Here is a 15,099-nt window from a genome sequence, read left to right as displayed (position 1 = left end):
AGCGCGTCGGTGACTTCCGGTAGGTCCGCGGCGACTTCCGGCGGTGGCTTCCGGCAGGGCGCAGGGGAAGGAGCGGGCCCGCGGGCGCCATGGGGAAGTCGGATTTCCTCAGCCCCAAGGCCATCGCGAACCGCATTAAGTCCAAGGGGCTGCAGAAGCTCCGCTGGTATTGCCAGATGTGCCAGAAGCAGTGCCGCGACGAGGTAAGCCCGCCCTGGGTGCCCAAATCCTGCCGGGGGGGGGGGGGGGGGGGGGGAGGCCTCTGAGGGGCCTCGACCCTTCAGGGGCTGTGGGGGGGGGGCTTCTGAAGGGCTCCGACCCCCCTGGGGGCCGTGTGAGGGCGTCTAAAGGGCCTCGATCCCCTCAGGGGCTGTGTATTGGGCTCCCGACCTTCTCGTAGGGGTCCCCAGCAGGGGTTGCAGGGCTGGTAGCCGTCCATCGGTCGCCTTTTGTGGGTTTTCGTCTTGCCCGTGGGGTGTGAGCCTGTCAGGGAGAGGCTGGATCTCGTTCATTCGGAGCCAGGGATCCCTGTTTGCTTTTGGGGAGGATTCTCGGGCTCTGGGATTTGCAGCCACTGTTGTGTGGACCAAAATCCCCTTGGGAGAAGCTGGGTGGGACCTCAAGGGCTGCTGATCAATGGGGATAGGGATTTATCCCACTGGGATCACCAGTCCCCCTCTGGGAGAAGTTCTGAACCACAGTGGACAAAGCATGATGGTCCTGAGCCTTTTTTGGGCACAGTCAATCCCCAGCACGGTGATTGATCAGCCCTGGGTGAGAGGGAGCATAGGATGGTCCCAAACCACCCCGCTGGGGTGATTCACCCCCACAACCTTGACAGGGCAGTGGGGATAAGAGCGAGGTGGCTCTCACCAGCCCTAGAGAGGAGTTTAGGTTGATCATGGCTTCCCTTGGGCTCGGGGTGAGCTCAGTGATGCTCATGTCTGAGCATCAAGATGCTGCATGTCTGAAGTGCAGCAATTCTCATGCTGTCTCAGTACCTTCCCTGCTTCTCCTGTTAGAAAGAGATGGGTTTTTTCTGACCCTTCCCCCCTCTTTTCACTTGTCTGTTCAATTGGGGCCAGGTGCTCATGGGATGCGAGTGTCCTCTTCCTCCTGGTTTGCACCGGGGTTGCACCCTAAAAGCACCTCCACTTGGGGTAACTGTGCTTTTAGTTTTCTGTCCTTCATGAACAGACATTTTAACGTGCTTTTGGAAGAGAAGTAAAACCCCCGGTGGATGTGTAAGCATACTGTTCTTCAGCTCGTTCTGCTGTCCTCTTCCTTTCACCCAAGAAGATCAAATCCTGTTCTCTTTCCAGTGATGACAGGCAAGACTGAACTCGGTTAAGGTGTTTTACGTGAGACATCCGCTTATAAAACACTTCTAATAATTTTCAGCTGCCTGTTACAAATTGAGACAAAGCTAAAATAGTTATTTTTATCTTACAGAATGGCTTCAAATGTCACTGCATGTCCGAGTCCCACCAGAGACAACTGCTGCTGGCTTCTGAGAATCCCCAGCAATTCCTGAATTACTTCTCTGAGTAAGTTTGCTACGTCTTCCTACCCAGCTCTGCATTCCTGTGTCGGATCTGCACAGCCAGACCTCTTAAGGCGAGTTATGTCCCACTGAAGACACTTCATTCTGATACGTTTTAGTGCCAGCTAAGTTTTTTAATGGCTCTTTGAAAAGTTTCCTTTTGAAAGCATGCAGAGATTTCAGGGAGCCACGATGTTTAAAATCTGACGGTCTCATCCCATTTGAGATTTTTTACACCCCCAAATGAGGCAGTTTTTTCTCCCAGATTTTTAGCCCAAATGTGACAGTTTTATCCCACGTCTGAGTCCTGTTTTAAGTTGCTCTCCCGTACAAATTATGCCCCTGTTGTGCCCCAGCTCAGCGGCTGTCACACTCAGAGTTACAAAGAGCTGAAAACCATCGCAGGGAGATAAGAAGCCGGTGGTCTGCCCCGTGTCTCGCTGTTTCCCTCGTTCCTTTGTCCAGCTGACCTGCCTGACAGCGGGGCTGACCGCAGCTGTCTGTGGCACTGGGCTGAAGGGGAGGCTTTATCCTCCTGCCATTGAATTAGCGGGGAAATGAGTGATCAATCTGCCCAACCTGCTGCTGCCCTTTGTCCTGCCTCGTGTTTTGTGTCAGCGTTAGTCAACCCGGGAAGATACCTGGTAATGAAATACCAGCAATTAGCGGGAAGTGTTCAGGCTTCATTCTTTCTGTTTTATCCTTTTGAAAGGGTATTAGCCTTCAGAGGATTTAACTTGTACGGGAGTGTAGCATGCTGCGTTTCTTTGTGCGGACACGCTGCACTTAGTGCCACCTCACTGAAAAGAGGGAAAGGAGCGGCTGAATTTCATCACGCTCAGCTCAAAGAATGCTCCTGTTTATGCTGCAGACATTTCACTGCTAATGACAATGATAAATGTCTTTGTGATTGTTTACATTTTCCTAAAATACTTTCTTTTTATCCCCTAAGGGAATTCCGAAATGATTTCCTAGAGCTGCTCAGGAGACGATTTGGTAAATATCTTATTATTTGTTTTTAATGTTGTCTCTTGATTCTATTTTGGCTGGTTTCTCCTAGCTCCTGTACTTACGTTTAATAATAATTCTCTTTCAGGAACAAAGAGAGTCCACAATAACATCGTGTACAATGAATACATCAGTCACCGCGAGCACATCCACATGAACGCCACGCAGTGGGAGACGCTGACTGATTTTACGAAATGGTTGGGGAGAGAAGGTAAATAGAGTTGGTCAGGGTCAGGAAGTTCTAAAATGATTGGATAATTGCATTCCGACAAGGAATCAGTAAGCATTTGTGTTAGTTCTCCCGTTTCCTTTTCCTTTCTTCCCCTTCCCTCCTGTATGCGCGTAACGTGCCCAAACACACTTCTGTGCTAACCATTAGGACTTTGCTTATGGAAAGTGCCAGAGGTCTGGGAGAAATGCATCAATCACAAACCTTTCCTGTAGTTACTGGAGCTATTGCTAAATCCTAAGTCAGCTTCCAGGAGTTGCCGTTTAAAAAGTAAAAACTGTGGCAGGACATCTCTTACAAATGCAGAACGCTTCAGGATTTAAGTTGACAAGAAGCAAGCAGTTGTTTTCATTCTTGGCCTAATGGAAAGATTTAAGCAATTTTGTGTTCAGTGGGGGGAACAGAGATTGTGTGGCACTGTGACGACAAAGTTTACATTGGTTTAATTGCCTGTGTGCTACAGGATACATTCATGAGTCATTTAGTGTTTGAAAAGCCACTCTGAGTGGCAGTAACAATAAGGGAGCATAGTGAAGTTTCCTATAGTACGTTGCTATTAGTGTGTGGTGTTTATAGAGCTTAGATTTCTGTTTTCTTCCTCGTTAAAACAATGGGAAGGAAGCCTTTTCTTCAATAAGGAAAGTGCTGTAAAGCATTTTGTCCACTTTATTATGTGTTCTGGCCTATTTCCACATAGAACTGGCTAGCTGAAGGGAAGAAACAATCACTAAAGATGACTCAAAGTCAATTTTACCAGGCCAGTAAGGGGTAGGTTGTCTCCCTATGAAGTATACAAAAAAGTATTTGCATCGTTATAGCAAAAGTGAGCTACAAAAATGATCTTGATGTATTCTTAATTCCTCGCTTGTTGTTTGTTAATATTAATCTTTCTTGTGTTTTTTTAGGTCTTTGCAAGGTGGATGAGACTCCAAAAGGCTGGTACATTCAGTATATTGATAGGGACCCAGAGACTATTCGCAGGCAACAGGAACAAGAGAGGAAGAAGAAACAAGACCTTGACGATGAAGAAAAAACTGCTAAATTCATCGAACAGCAAGTTAGAAGAGGTTTGGAGGGGAAAGAACTGGTGAGGAAAATTACATTATATTTCCTCTCAGTTAAGTTAATGCTGCTAGGATCCTTCCACTGGCATTTCCTTTGCAGTCAGTTAAAAGGTGATGAGTAATCTTCAGGCACCAGGTTACAAACTGAGCACCAGTTCAAACTGGGGAGCAGCGAGCAAATGTGGCTGAATTTACATCGCTGTTCTTCTCTAAACCCAGAGGAAAATTATTTCCCCATTTTACTGTCTGATCCTAGCCATTTTAAGTTTGATTTAGGCTGTCTTCTCCCATGCTAAAATCATCACATTACTTCATTTATGTTCTGAAACTTCTGTTAAACATTTATCTAAGGTTGTAACCTGCTCTGGAGGAAAGCTTGGAATTGCTGTGTATCTGGCTTGCTTTACTACCAAATGAGTAATAGTTCCCTCCAAGTGATTAGCAATTAAAAAATCCTGAATTTAAGGTAGGAGAATAAAGAGTGTCCAGTATGATGTCTACATTTATGATGTTTTAAAAACTTTTAGGGCTGCACATAAGTACAGTAGGGAGGCTAAGGTAACTTGGGAGGCTGAAATAATCAAATCCACAAAGTCAAAAGTTTTTAGATAGTCCCGGCATGCAGTTTGGGAGCTGCTCCTTTGGCATCGTTCCACGACTTCCCTACACGTTGTTGCCTGGGATTGAGACCTCCCATTTGATCCTGGGTGTTGATAGGTACATTTAAATGCTGTTGTAAACAATTATCTTTTCCTTAATTTAAAACTAATTGAAATTTAAATGGTCTGAGCCTTTAGTACTAAAAATCTGGAAAGATTCCAGTATTTTTCTTCTTCAGGTTGTCAGTCTGTCCAAAAACCAGTCTAATCATGCTGGTTCAAAATGAGAAAACTTAAGGTAAGCCTGCTTTCCTTTCATGCTGGAATCAAACAAGTTTAGACAGACTCTTTAGACGCTCTGGAGAGCGTTGAGTAGTTAATTTTGCACAGGAGCCTGTGATGAGATAATGTTTTCAATTTATAATTGTATGAATCAAGCCAGGCAGATTATTACAGTTACTAGATAACCTCACAGTGGTCTGTAAAACTGAACTAATCAATGATCACAAAAAAAAAATGATACCTTGGCTTAGCTTTCTGAAATCTATTTTGTATCCTTTTGGCAGGAGGCACCAGTCTATACTGAACTGAACAGAGAAAATGAAGAAGAAAAAGGTAACCAGTTCTTGAAACGTGCAGTTTTCTAGAACTTACAGAAGCTGATCTTGGGACTAAAATGTGATCAGAACTAAGGCTTGCTCAGTGCTTCACAAAGTGCTTTGAGATAAGTTAAAAAAGAGCAACGGAAATGTGGAAATACAGAGAATTTTTGTGTATATTTTTTGAACTTTTTTATTTTAAAAGCTAAAACAAAAATTAGTAAGTATTTTCAAACTTACGACCTTTCCCATTTGCGGATTGTTAAAATTGTAACACCTTTCAATGTACTTGCATTTAAAGATAGAAATAGAGTAATTCTTTTTTCCTTTTTTTTTTTTAAGTTGCATTTAATTTAAACAAAGGAGCAAGTACTTCAGTAGCAGCATCTTCTAAAACCAGGTGAGAAAAGAATTTAAGGGCAACCTTGACTTTTACAAATTACTTACATGTCAGTGGTGTTTGTATTGGAAGATGTATGTTGTCCTGGAGTATCTGGGGTCTGCTATCTCTTCCTGACAGTTATTCAGGAGGGGATACGAGGCGACTTCATGGTTCCTTTTGTATTTTAGGTGGATGAATGGTTAGATCTTAAACGTATGCTGTGAGGAGCCTTCTTGAATTCACTAAGGTTCGTGGTAGATGCCAACAAGGTAATAGGCAGTAATAGGTTCCTCTAGGAAGAGATTATGTGCGAGGGTGGATAAGGGATCTAATCAAACTGTTTAAGGTGAATCCCATCTAGTCCCAGCTGCCTGCTGTGGATGGGTGTTCATGACTTGTTCATTTCAGTTCCTAAAAGCTTTGATTACTTTGTCTAATTGGAGGTAACGCTTTCCCTGATCATCTTTAAAGGAGCTGAATCTACCTGACGTAAATCTTTCTGAAGCTCACAAATTTAATTGTCATCATATAACCACAAGCAACACGGACAAAAGGGATCAATAACGCAAATAATACATACTTATAGCAGTCTGTGGAACCGTGTGATGAGCATTACATCTTTTCTTGTTAGGCAATATCGTAATTAAATGTATTGCACGTAAAATGAAAGCTTGCTTCTCATCATAAGCTTAGCTTCTAGATAAGGTATCTGATGGGAGATATGCCAGGCAGAAAATGAGACAAAGTAGTTCTTTGCAGTAAGAGATACAGATGCAGGCTTTAAGGAATACTTGTAAATTATCCCTAAGCGTTGAGTTGTGCTTAAGATGAGTTTGAAACTTAATGCAGATGCTCTCTTGAATGGTTTCAGTGAAGAATTCAGATTTGCTTTTAGGGTGCTCGCTAAAATTTGGCGGAATGTGAAATCACGTATCGGGAGGTCTCATTTTTTCATAGTATACGATAGGTACTTGTATGGAAGCTTCGTAATGGTAGTGTTGAAGCAAAATTTGGATATCTCCTTCACAGTAAGGTGACCGGCCTGCGGTTTATCTGTCACTGGGAATATAGTTTCCGTGTACGACTGAAGTGAATCCTGCCTCCCTGTGTCAGCCTAAAGGTGTGTTCTGCAGCTGTGAGATGTGTTGGCTGCTACTGAGGATCAGTTGAGTTCAACCTGATACCACACGCTGCAGAATCCTGCCAAGGATTAGCGCTTGCATTTCCTGACTGGGGGCAGAAATAGGGCCAAGAGGCCGTAGGTTGTGGATGGTGGATTTTGGAGGATGTGGGGCTGCTGATTGTTGGGTACAGAGGTGTAGTTGGAGACTTACTGAGAATGGGGGTGAGAGGGGAGGTGTGCCCTCTGTTGTGTGTCCGTGTGGCTGACACGGAGCTGGGAATCACCACTGCAGGCACGGCTTCTGATGCTCACTGCCTTTGAGTAAACTGAGGGCCTGGGTTTATTTTTTCCTTTGAGAACTTAAGTCCTCAAATCCCTTCTTAACAGGGCTGCTGTAGTGGACAAGATTAGAATCACTTCTAATTAAGGAATGGGCAGGAGCTATGGCCAAGGTCACCCACTCCGATCCACAGCACTGCAAATGTACCCGCGCACAGACCTGTCCACACATTGATCAGCCTCTGCTGTACACGGTCAGGGGCTCCCCAGCCCTGTAATCCCACAGGGAGTTCCTTCAGAACCTGTTTGCCCTAATGTTTAGGAACTTGTCTGCAGTTTTCTGTCTAATGCAGTCACGGCCAGTTTATACCAGTTGGTGTTGTGTTGGTGTGGGTGTTTAATGTAAATGGTTGTTTTTCTCCCCGGTGATTCTTTTTCCTCAGGCAATAAATGTATATAGAGAACAGCTTTAACCTTTCAGCCCTTCCTGTGCTGCACGAGCAGGCTTGTACTGTGATAGCCTTGTTTTCCTAATCCCTTCCTTGTCCTTGTTCCAGAGTCAGCTAAACTTTCTTGGAACAGGAGAGCTGATCCAATTTGTGTATGCTGCAAAGGAAACCTCACCGTGGCTTATGCAAGGCACTAATACTTGCCTGTCTCGATGCCTCAGGGTTGTGTTTGACTGTCGTGGTTGGTCTACGTTGGTAGTTGTCATCCACGATTATAGCTAGACCCTTTTCTGCTTCTGTTCTGTAAACTGTTCCAAAGTATGTGAGCTCGCCTAATGCGCTAGTTAATTTTGTCTCTTGTAAAACACGGTTTTCAAGGTAAACCAGTCCTTTCTTGCATCCAGTTCTTTCTTGCCGTCCATCAGTATGGCACACCTGAATAGCATTGGTGGTCTCTCACTCTTTGTCCCAGGGTCCTTAAAGAATACCTTAAATAAGGTTTGGTTTAGTTCTGGCACCCGGGAATCCCTTAGTGACCTCACAGAAATGTCATTTTCCTTCTTAAGCGTGGGCATTGCAGTTATGTTTTAATTGTATTTTGCCCTAGATGGAATTTTATTTTAAGTACTTGCTGTTGGATTTGTGATTTAATGTGCCACTTCTTCTAGAGCTCTATTATGGAGGTTTTCCAGTCTTCCTTTGAAACACATTTGATTTTTCTCTCAGTTTTGTTTCTATTGCCATTTCTGTGTCTCACTCCCATTATGAACCTTCCCTTTGCTAGTACCTCCAACGTCCTCACGACAGACCACCGGCAAAACATGAGATTTGTCGTAAGGCCATAGTAAGATTATGTTACTGTCCAGCTCACAGAAGCCTGCTTCATGTTTATGGATGAGAAAACACCTAGATTTTTTACTGCATCCAAACGTTTTTTACAAAAACGTGCAAACACAGGCTGCCTTTAAGCACTTCTCACTTTACCTAGGTGTTCCCTGATCCCTAAGATAAAAATATTTCTGCAGATTGCTCTTTTCTTTCGTAAGTCATAGGCTGTTTGCCTGTTTTTACATATGACCTTGAAGGTGGTGTTTATTTGCTGGGTGTAGAGCCCTTTTCTACAATTTCCCCTTCTTTTTCCCTCCCTCTGCCTGATTAATTATCTCTGTCTGGAAGGATTTCCAGGCCTCTACCCGTGTTGGAGAGTCGCTCAGTCCAGGCGGCTTCTCTACAGCCCCAAGCTTGCCATTTTGATTCACGTATTTGAAAGAAATACTCCAAACAAATTTGAAACTCTTATTTGCAGACTTGTTTTTGCCCTTACCGTTTAACTCAAGTCCCCAGTCACCTCTTTGCTTTTGCACTGGTGAACTGCCCACTGGATTTGTTTTCGTTCAGCTGGGCTGCTAGCAGCGAACATCAGCGGACGTGGAACTCACACCTCGAGATCAGTTCTCGCTGCAAGGCGCAGTCCTAGAGAAGGAGGCATGCGTGGTCTGGAAGATGACTTTGCACGACTGAAGTCAGACAGATCATCAGGCCTTTTTGTCCAGCCAGTTCTTCAAATGCATCTTGGTAGAGGAGACAAGTTGAGGTCTGCTGTGAAAATGCCATCTTGCTCTTCCAGCAGTGTCCTTGGACCGAGTGCACTGAAGGCGGCGGAAGGGGCAGTTAAAAGAAAAGAATCGGCTCATGGCTTTGGTCAGTCCAAAGAGAAAAAGAAGAAATCTGCACTGGATGAGATTATGGAGGTAACAATTGCGCAAGGATCTCTGTCTTTATAACCCCAATGAGTCCACTCTGCCAGGGCCTCCCTTTGAAGTTACCTCAGACCTTCAGTTCTTGTGGAATTCAGACCTTCACATCCTATCAGGCAAAACTATCCCACTTCCCATTTAAAACTGTTTTCTGCTGCTCATCTGTGCCTATTCCCCACACAATCTGCATGTTGGAAATAAAGGAATACAGCTTTTGCAAGAGAAGAAATTATCTTGACAGAAATAAATGTAAATCTCCATCATTTTATCGTGGACTGCTGGATCTCATCAGATTCATTTTTGTGCAGCAAACAACGCTGACATACCCTTGTAGTACTTTTCCCCACTTGATGTGGGTCTGGAGAATTGGTTCAGCGTTTTGAAAGCATGGGGAAGCTGCGGTAAAAGGAGGAAATAAATGGTGATTATTTGTTGTTGTTCTGTAGCTTGAAGAAGAGAAGAAAAGAATATCTCGAACCGACTACTGGTTGCAGCCTGTAAGTGTCTTAAAAAATATCGTTAAAACAAACGTGACCTGTTTTGCATCTCTAAAGCTGCTAGTGATTTGAAGCATGTAAAGATCCAAAAGCAGATCCCAAGCTAAATTCAGTCATTTTCCCAGCTGCCAAATGTGAAAAATTACAGTATCTGGGAGGAATTACTCTCCCTGGTTGACCATGATCTGCAGTCTGAAATGTCATATGCCAGATCTCGGATGGGGTGGAATTCTCTAATTAAGGAGTTGGTGCCATCAGTCTCTGCAGATGGTGTTTAAATTGTGGCGTGACTTACAGCCCTCTTCTTTCTGCACTAGTAGTTGACTCTCAGAGATGCAGAGTTCAGCATCAGCCTTTGAGCTGAGAGACTTCATCTAAGACTGGTTTTTAGATCAAGAGCTGCCCTTTAACCATTGAGGGCTGTCATTTTATATCCTACATTAAAATGTAACTGAATATGTAAAACAAAAAAAAGTCCTGAGAGATTATACTTGGAGGCAACAATTCAAGGATAAAGACAAGTTTCTGAATGCTGAGTCTTTACAGTTGCTGCTTCCTTCACTGTGTCTATAGTGTCACTGTGGTTGGGGTTAGAGTGACTTGCATGTGTAATTAGATTGTGTAATTGTTTGTATATATTTTGTCATTTTAATGTTTTTTTTTCCTTCCTTTCAAATCTTCCAGGAAATCGTTGTAAAAATTGTCACAAAAAAGCTGGGGGAGAAGTATCACAAAAAGAAAGCAGTTGTTAAGGTAAAGTGTGCAAATGGAAGCATGTGGCATTGGTTGGGTTGCTCTGGTATCAGATGACTTCTGAAGTTTTCTGTTTCACTGTGTAAGTTGTTCAGCCTCGAGTGAACACTTGATGGGGCTGTAAAGTCACCTTAACTTCACTGGGACTTTGGGCAGAGTGAATCCCTGAATTGGTTTAGTTGCATTTACTCAGTGATCCTTTCTTAAGAACTGTTTTTGTCCTGCCCAGCTTATCCCTATGAACACATCCCTTGTGGGGAACGGTCAGTTTTTCAGTGTGAGAAGACCAAGAGCAGTGCAATTGCATTTTAATCTGAGACAAGTCAGTTTTGCACAAACATTTACACTGCGTGCTGCCTTTGAGCAAGATCTCCCTTGTGTACAAAATCTTCAGTCTGTAAGCCTTGCTCTGTTCAGAAGTGCTTTCTTTTAGCCCCTGCCAGTGAAACGATGATGTACTAGGTAGTCCAAGGCCCAGCAGTCTCTGGCAAGAGCACCAAAGAACAACACCCAAGCATGTTTTGAATGATTGACAGCAGCATAGAGAGCTCAAAAATCACAGCTTTTTTTTGGTAAGCATCTCAGCAGGTCACGTGTCCCAGTGGCTGTCCTCCACCGAGCTCTGAACATGGGAGGTTGAACGTGGTTTATGCTAGGTGTAAAGATGGTCAGTGACATTTTTCCTCATTGAGAGGCAGCATCACTGTGTGGCTTCCAGCCAGCTTAGTCTACCATGAGAGAAAGAATTTGCTCCCCATCTTCGATAGGATAGCTAAGGTAGCTGATCTGAAGGTTGACAAAACCTTCAGACAAGGCTGACAAAAAATTTTGGTCTTCATTTACAAAGGAAACCAGTCTTTGATGTTTAAGAGAAGCCCTTTTAGTGCAGCCTTAACTTCAGTGTGAGGCCAGTCAGTGGCTTGCAGAAGCTGGATGCCTTTAGGACAGCTCAGAAGTCATCGTTGCATTTGAAAATGTACAAATGCAGACTCTTGGTCCTGAAATTGTTAATTTTGAAAATGTAAATTTAAAGGATTTTTATGTCATAGTCACTGATTGGCTTCTGCCTTTCACAACAGGAAGTGATTGACAAGTACACAGCAGTTGTGAAGATGATTGATTCTGGAGACAAACTGAAGCTTGATCAAACACATCTGGAGACTGTAATACCAGCACCAGGTATGGCTGTTTGTTTTGCTTGTTTTCCAACTTAGCTGTCACAGCAAAACTTAACTTGCAGTTCTTTTAAACCACAAATCATTCACTTGAAAACTACACTTTGTGAATGGGTAGAGCTGGGGGCTGCTTGCTGGAGGCTCAAGGAGAAGCCTTCTGTTCCTTGGCGGGTGGTAAAGTTGAACCCAACTCCATGAAAAGAAGTTGGGAGCCCTGTTTTGTAACTGTTTTCCTATTTCTCACTTCAGGCAAGAAAGTTATGGTATTAAATGGTGGTTACAGGGGAAACGAAGGCATCTTGGAATCTATCAATGAAAAGAAATTTTCGGCAACAATAATCATCGACTCTGTAAGTATAAAACGCTGTAAGATTAGTTTGTGTGGAGTGCTTTTTCATCTGTATGCTGGAGAGCTTTAGTAAAAAAAGAAGGTATCATTAATCCCATTTTACTGGTGGGGTTTGTGGTGTACAGAATGCTGTGCTCACTCCCCTGTTCCCAACTGGTAGGAAAACAGATGCATGTTCATTGCAGACTAAGGTTCTGCTATTTGCCTTTAAGAAGATGCCCAGATGCTGACTTTGGCAAGTTTTTAACTTGAAAGTGACTTGCAGAATATTTTGTATGTTTGTTTTGAATGTGGCCGTTGTTGCACTGTTTTGTGGGAAGGTAAAAAAAAAAAAAAAAGTGAAATATGCGTGGAGGTGATTTTTCTCCTCCCTTTCTCCTCCCTTTAGCTAGACTGAATATGGGCCCTTATATGCTTTGTTGTCTGGTTTATAGTTAACAAGTACATTTGAGGTTTGGTTTTGTGTTTTTTTTTCTTTTTTTTTTTACATTGCACCTTTCCCTGGGCTAAAGTTAAGCCATGTGATCACCTCTGTGTGTGTGGCTATTTCTTTGCTCTCCTCTGCCAAACTGTCTTTAAACTCATCGATATGGCAGGGGGGATATTGTCTCAAAGAGAGATCTCTCAAACACACCTTGCAGGAGATACCTGTTAGTATCCTGTTCAAAGAAGGGCTGCAGAAACTCAGCCCCTGTGGGATTCTGGAGAATTTACTTGAGGACAGACTGTGCAGGTGTCCTAACCACAGCTTTGGTTGGAGACGAGGATCATGAAACATTGGTCTTGGGAAAGGAGGTTACTTTTTCTCTTGTTCTTGTATTTGTAGATGTAAAGATTACTTCCTTCTGTGTGAACTCTAAGTCTATAAATTAAAAAAGGGTGAAACTACCACTAGAAACCACTGAAGTCTGTGAGAATTTTCATAATGATTGTAGGGTTACCAGGATTTTTATATATAACAAGTCTGTATTCAAAATCAAATCTGTTTTTCCTTAGAAGCTCACAGTGAATCAACTCAAAACAGCTACTTATATTTGCCCCCCAAATCTGAGGAACTTAAACTAACACAAAGTGTCCGGAATGTGAAAAGATTTCTGGGACAGTACTGAAGCCTTTTCACATTCTGCAGTCAGATTGCAGGCAATGAAACAGAAAACGCTGTGTTGTGAACAAATCCCAAACCTGCAGTTCTTTTTTTAATGCATTCTACTATGTATCGCCTGTACAACAGCTGTTGTGCATTTACGTGTGGCTTTTGGGCAGAGCTCTTAAACAGAAAAGTAGCTGTTGTGCTTTTACTGTGCACGGCACCGGGTAAAAACGCTAATGCCTGGGATTTCCAGTGCTGTTCATTTCAGTTGTGCTTCTTAAAAAATGACTGAATGCAGCAAGATTTGATACGACCTCCTTAGCTATGTTACTTTAAGTTCTCTGGTGGGAAATTCAACAAACAAGTTCATGTTTTGATCTTATTTCTTATACTGTCGTATTTTCCAGGGACCTTTAAAAGGACGCCGAGTTGAAGGTATCCAGTACGAAGACATTTCCAAACTTGCCTGAGGCGCTAACTGTGGATCAGAGATGATTTTGGTTCCCAAAAACATCTTTCTGGCTTCTTCCAGGCAGATACAAGACTCTACCATGTCAGGGTTTTTGTTTTCTGTGTATATGTATTTATAATGTATATAGAAATCAACCACGAGCAAACTGGTTTTATTTAAAGATCACTATAAATTTGTTACATAAAATGTTTGTGGAAATCTTATCAGTGGAAGTACTGTCTGATTCTGTTTCAAAGTTATTTTATGATCCTTGATTCAATTTCCTTTTGTAAAACACAGCAGATAGCTGCACGCTGGAGTGTTCTATTTACTGAGGTACATTACAAGCTCCATAGGGTGGAGAACTACCTACAATAGCTGCTTGAGGCAGGCAGTGTATGTTGGGGCCAATGGAGTTTAAACAGCACGCTTCTCGACCTGCAGCCAAAATTGGATTCTGGCTGGAGGGAACGAGGGAAAGGATTAAGAGAACAGCAGGAAGGTAACAGTGCTGCCAGGGATTCTTTTCCTGGATTTTTTTAAAGAATGGTCTGGTTTATTAAGTGCTGTCACCAACTTATTTTTAGTTAACATATCAGCTATAGTAGAATCCACATAATCAGTCTTCTCCATCACCTTTTTTTCAGGGCTTCTAATAATGTCAGTATGCAATTTATCTGCATGTAGACAGCCAAGTTGGATGTTACTTGTGGGGTTTCTGGGGTGCCAACCTGAGTGTGTGCAGATACGAGTTGGTGATTACTGTTTTGGTTTTCCAGAGCCTTTTCCTTTGTTCGTATTTCCATTGTTTCCCTGCTCTGCTGTGAATGCTAAATGAGTAACATTATTTTTAATTTTTTTTGTCACATTTTGTACAATATTTTTAAGGTTTTTCAGGAATAAATGTAAACCTTTCTTAGGTAAGTGTATTCCTTATCAGCCTTTTAAACACACAGGGCAGTGCTCTGTTGGTTCATAGCCACTGAAGAGCACAGTGAAGTGTGTCCAACTCCTGTAACTGCCTCACTTGTGGAAAAGAAAGATGCAAGTCTTTCTTTTACAGGCAAGCTACAACCCAGGCAAACTACAAACCATTACCTTATGGTTCAGTCCGCCTCTGATTACACTGTGTGGGTCTGGAACCTGACGGCAAGAAAACTGATACCCCTGTACCTTCCAGAGCAGATCTTAGCTGTGGGGAGCTGCTGTGCCTGATGCTGTGTGGCTTTTGGGGGAAGCTGAGATGTAGGAAGCTGGGGAAGGTGAGAAGAGGTTACCATCTGCTCTGCTCATCTGGGAATAGTAGAACTTTTTTGCCACGCTAACACAACAATTTTCTGTGTTTGAGCAAAAATCCTTTCATGAGACTTCTTTTTTTCTTAGAAGAGGTACTCAGCACCTTCCTTAGTGGGCTGAGAGTTGCATAGGGCAGGATGCTGTTGCGATGTCACATTCAGTGATGTGACATCAGTCACACTGCAGTCTAAAGTTCAGGGTCAGTAGCAGCAAAGTCACCATTTCTTGTCCCTTTCTTTGCCTCAAAGAACCGTGATTTGTGGTTTCCAGGGGACCCCTGCAGGAAGGCTGAAAGACTGCAGAGGCTTAGTGAAACAAGCTGCTGTCTGGAATGACCTCACGCAGGAGAACCAAATGGCTTTCCAGGGATTCCAGGCATAACTGCAAGTCAAGCAGTAATGCAGTATCTAAAAAATGGAGAATTATGCAGAAAGGATCTGAAGACAGAAGACTGGC

The 15,099-nt window shown here is 43.1% G+C and overlaps 1 protein-coding gene across 2 annotated transcripts; it reads left to right on the top strand.

Moving 5' to 3' along the window:
- The first annotated feature begins 12 nt into the window (after positions 1-12).
- On the top strand, positions 13-13,571 carry KIN (Kin17 DNA and RNA binding protein). Of its 2 annotated transcripts, none has more exons than XM_083821312.1 (13): positions 13-203; positions 1,453-1,547; positions 2,496-2,539; positions 2,640-2,762; positions 3,686-3,867; positions 5,010-5,058; positions 5,385-5,442; positions 8,906-9,026; positions 9,479-9,529; positions 10,214-10,282; positions 11,362-11,461; positions 11,707-11,807; positions 13,304-13,571. In XM_083821312.1, the coding sequence occupies exons 1-13, from the start codon at positions 90-92 to the stop codon at positions 13,364-13,366; spliced, it is 1,170 nt and encodes a 389-aa protein (XP_083677438.1). In that variant the 5' UTR covers positions 13-89; the 3' UTR covers positions 13,367-13,571. The 2 variants fall into 2 exon arrangements, with proteins under 2 accessions (XP_083677438.1, XP_083677437.1); XM_083821311.1 differs by having other exon boundaries at positions 8,903-9,026.
- The last annotated feature ends 1,528 nt before the right edge of the window (positions 13,572-15,099 follow it).

This window comes from Anser anser (assembly GCF_964211835.1).
Source record: "Anser anser genome assembly, chromosome: 1".
Classification (NCBI taxonomy): Eukaryota; Metazoa; Chordata; class Aves; order Anseriformes; family Anatidae; genus Anser; species Anser anser.
The sequence above is the reverse complement of the archived record's forward strand: the minus strand, read 5'-3'. Positions and strand labels throughout refer to the sequence as shown.

Coding starts and splice junctions, on each gene's coding strand:
- KIN (XM_083821311.1), top strand. CDS start 90: ATGGGGAAGTCGGATTTCCTCAGCCCCAAGGCCATCGCGAACCGCATT. Junction 204..1,452: donor AGAAGCAGTGCCGCGACGAG/GTAAGCCCGCCC, acceptor TTTATCTTACAG/AATGGCTTCAAATGTCACTG. Junction 1,548..2,495: donor TTCCTGAATTACTTCTCTGA/GTAAGTTTGCTA, acceptor TTATCCCCTAAG/GGAATTCCGAAATGATTTCC.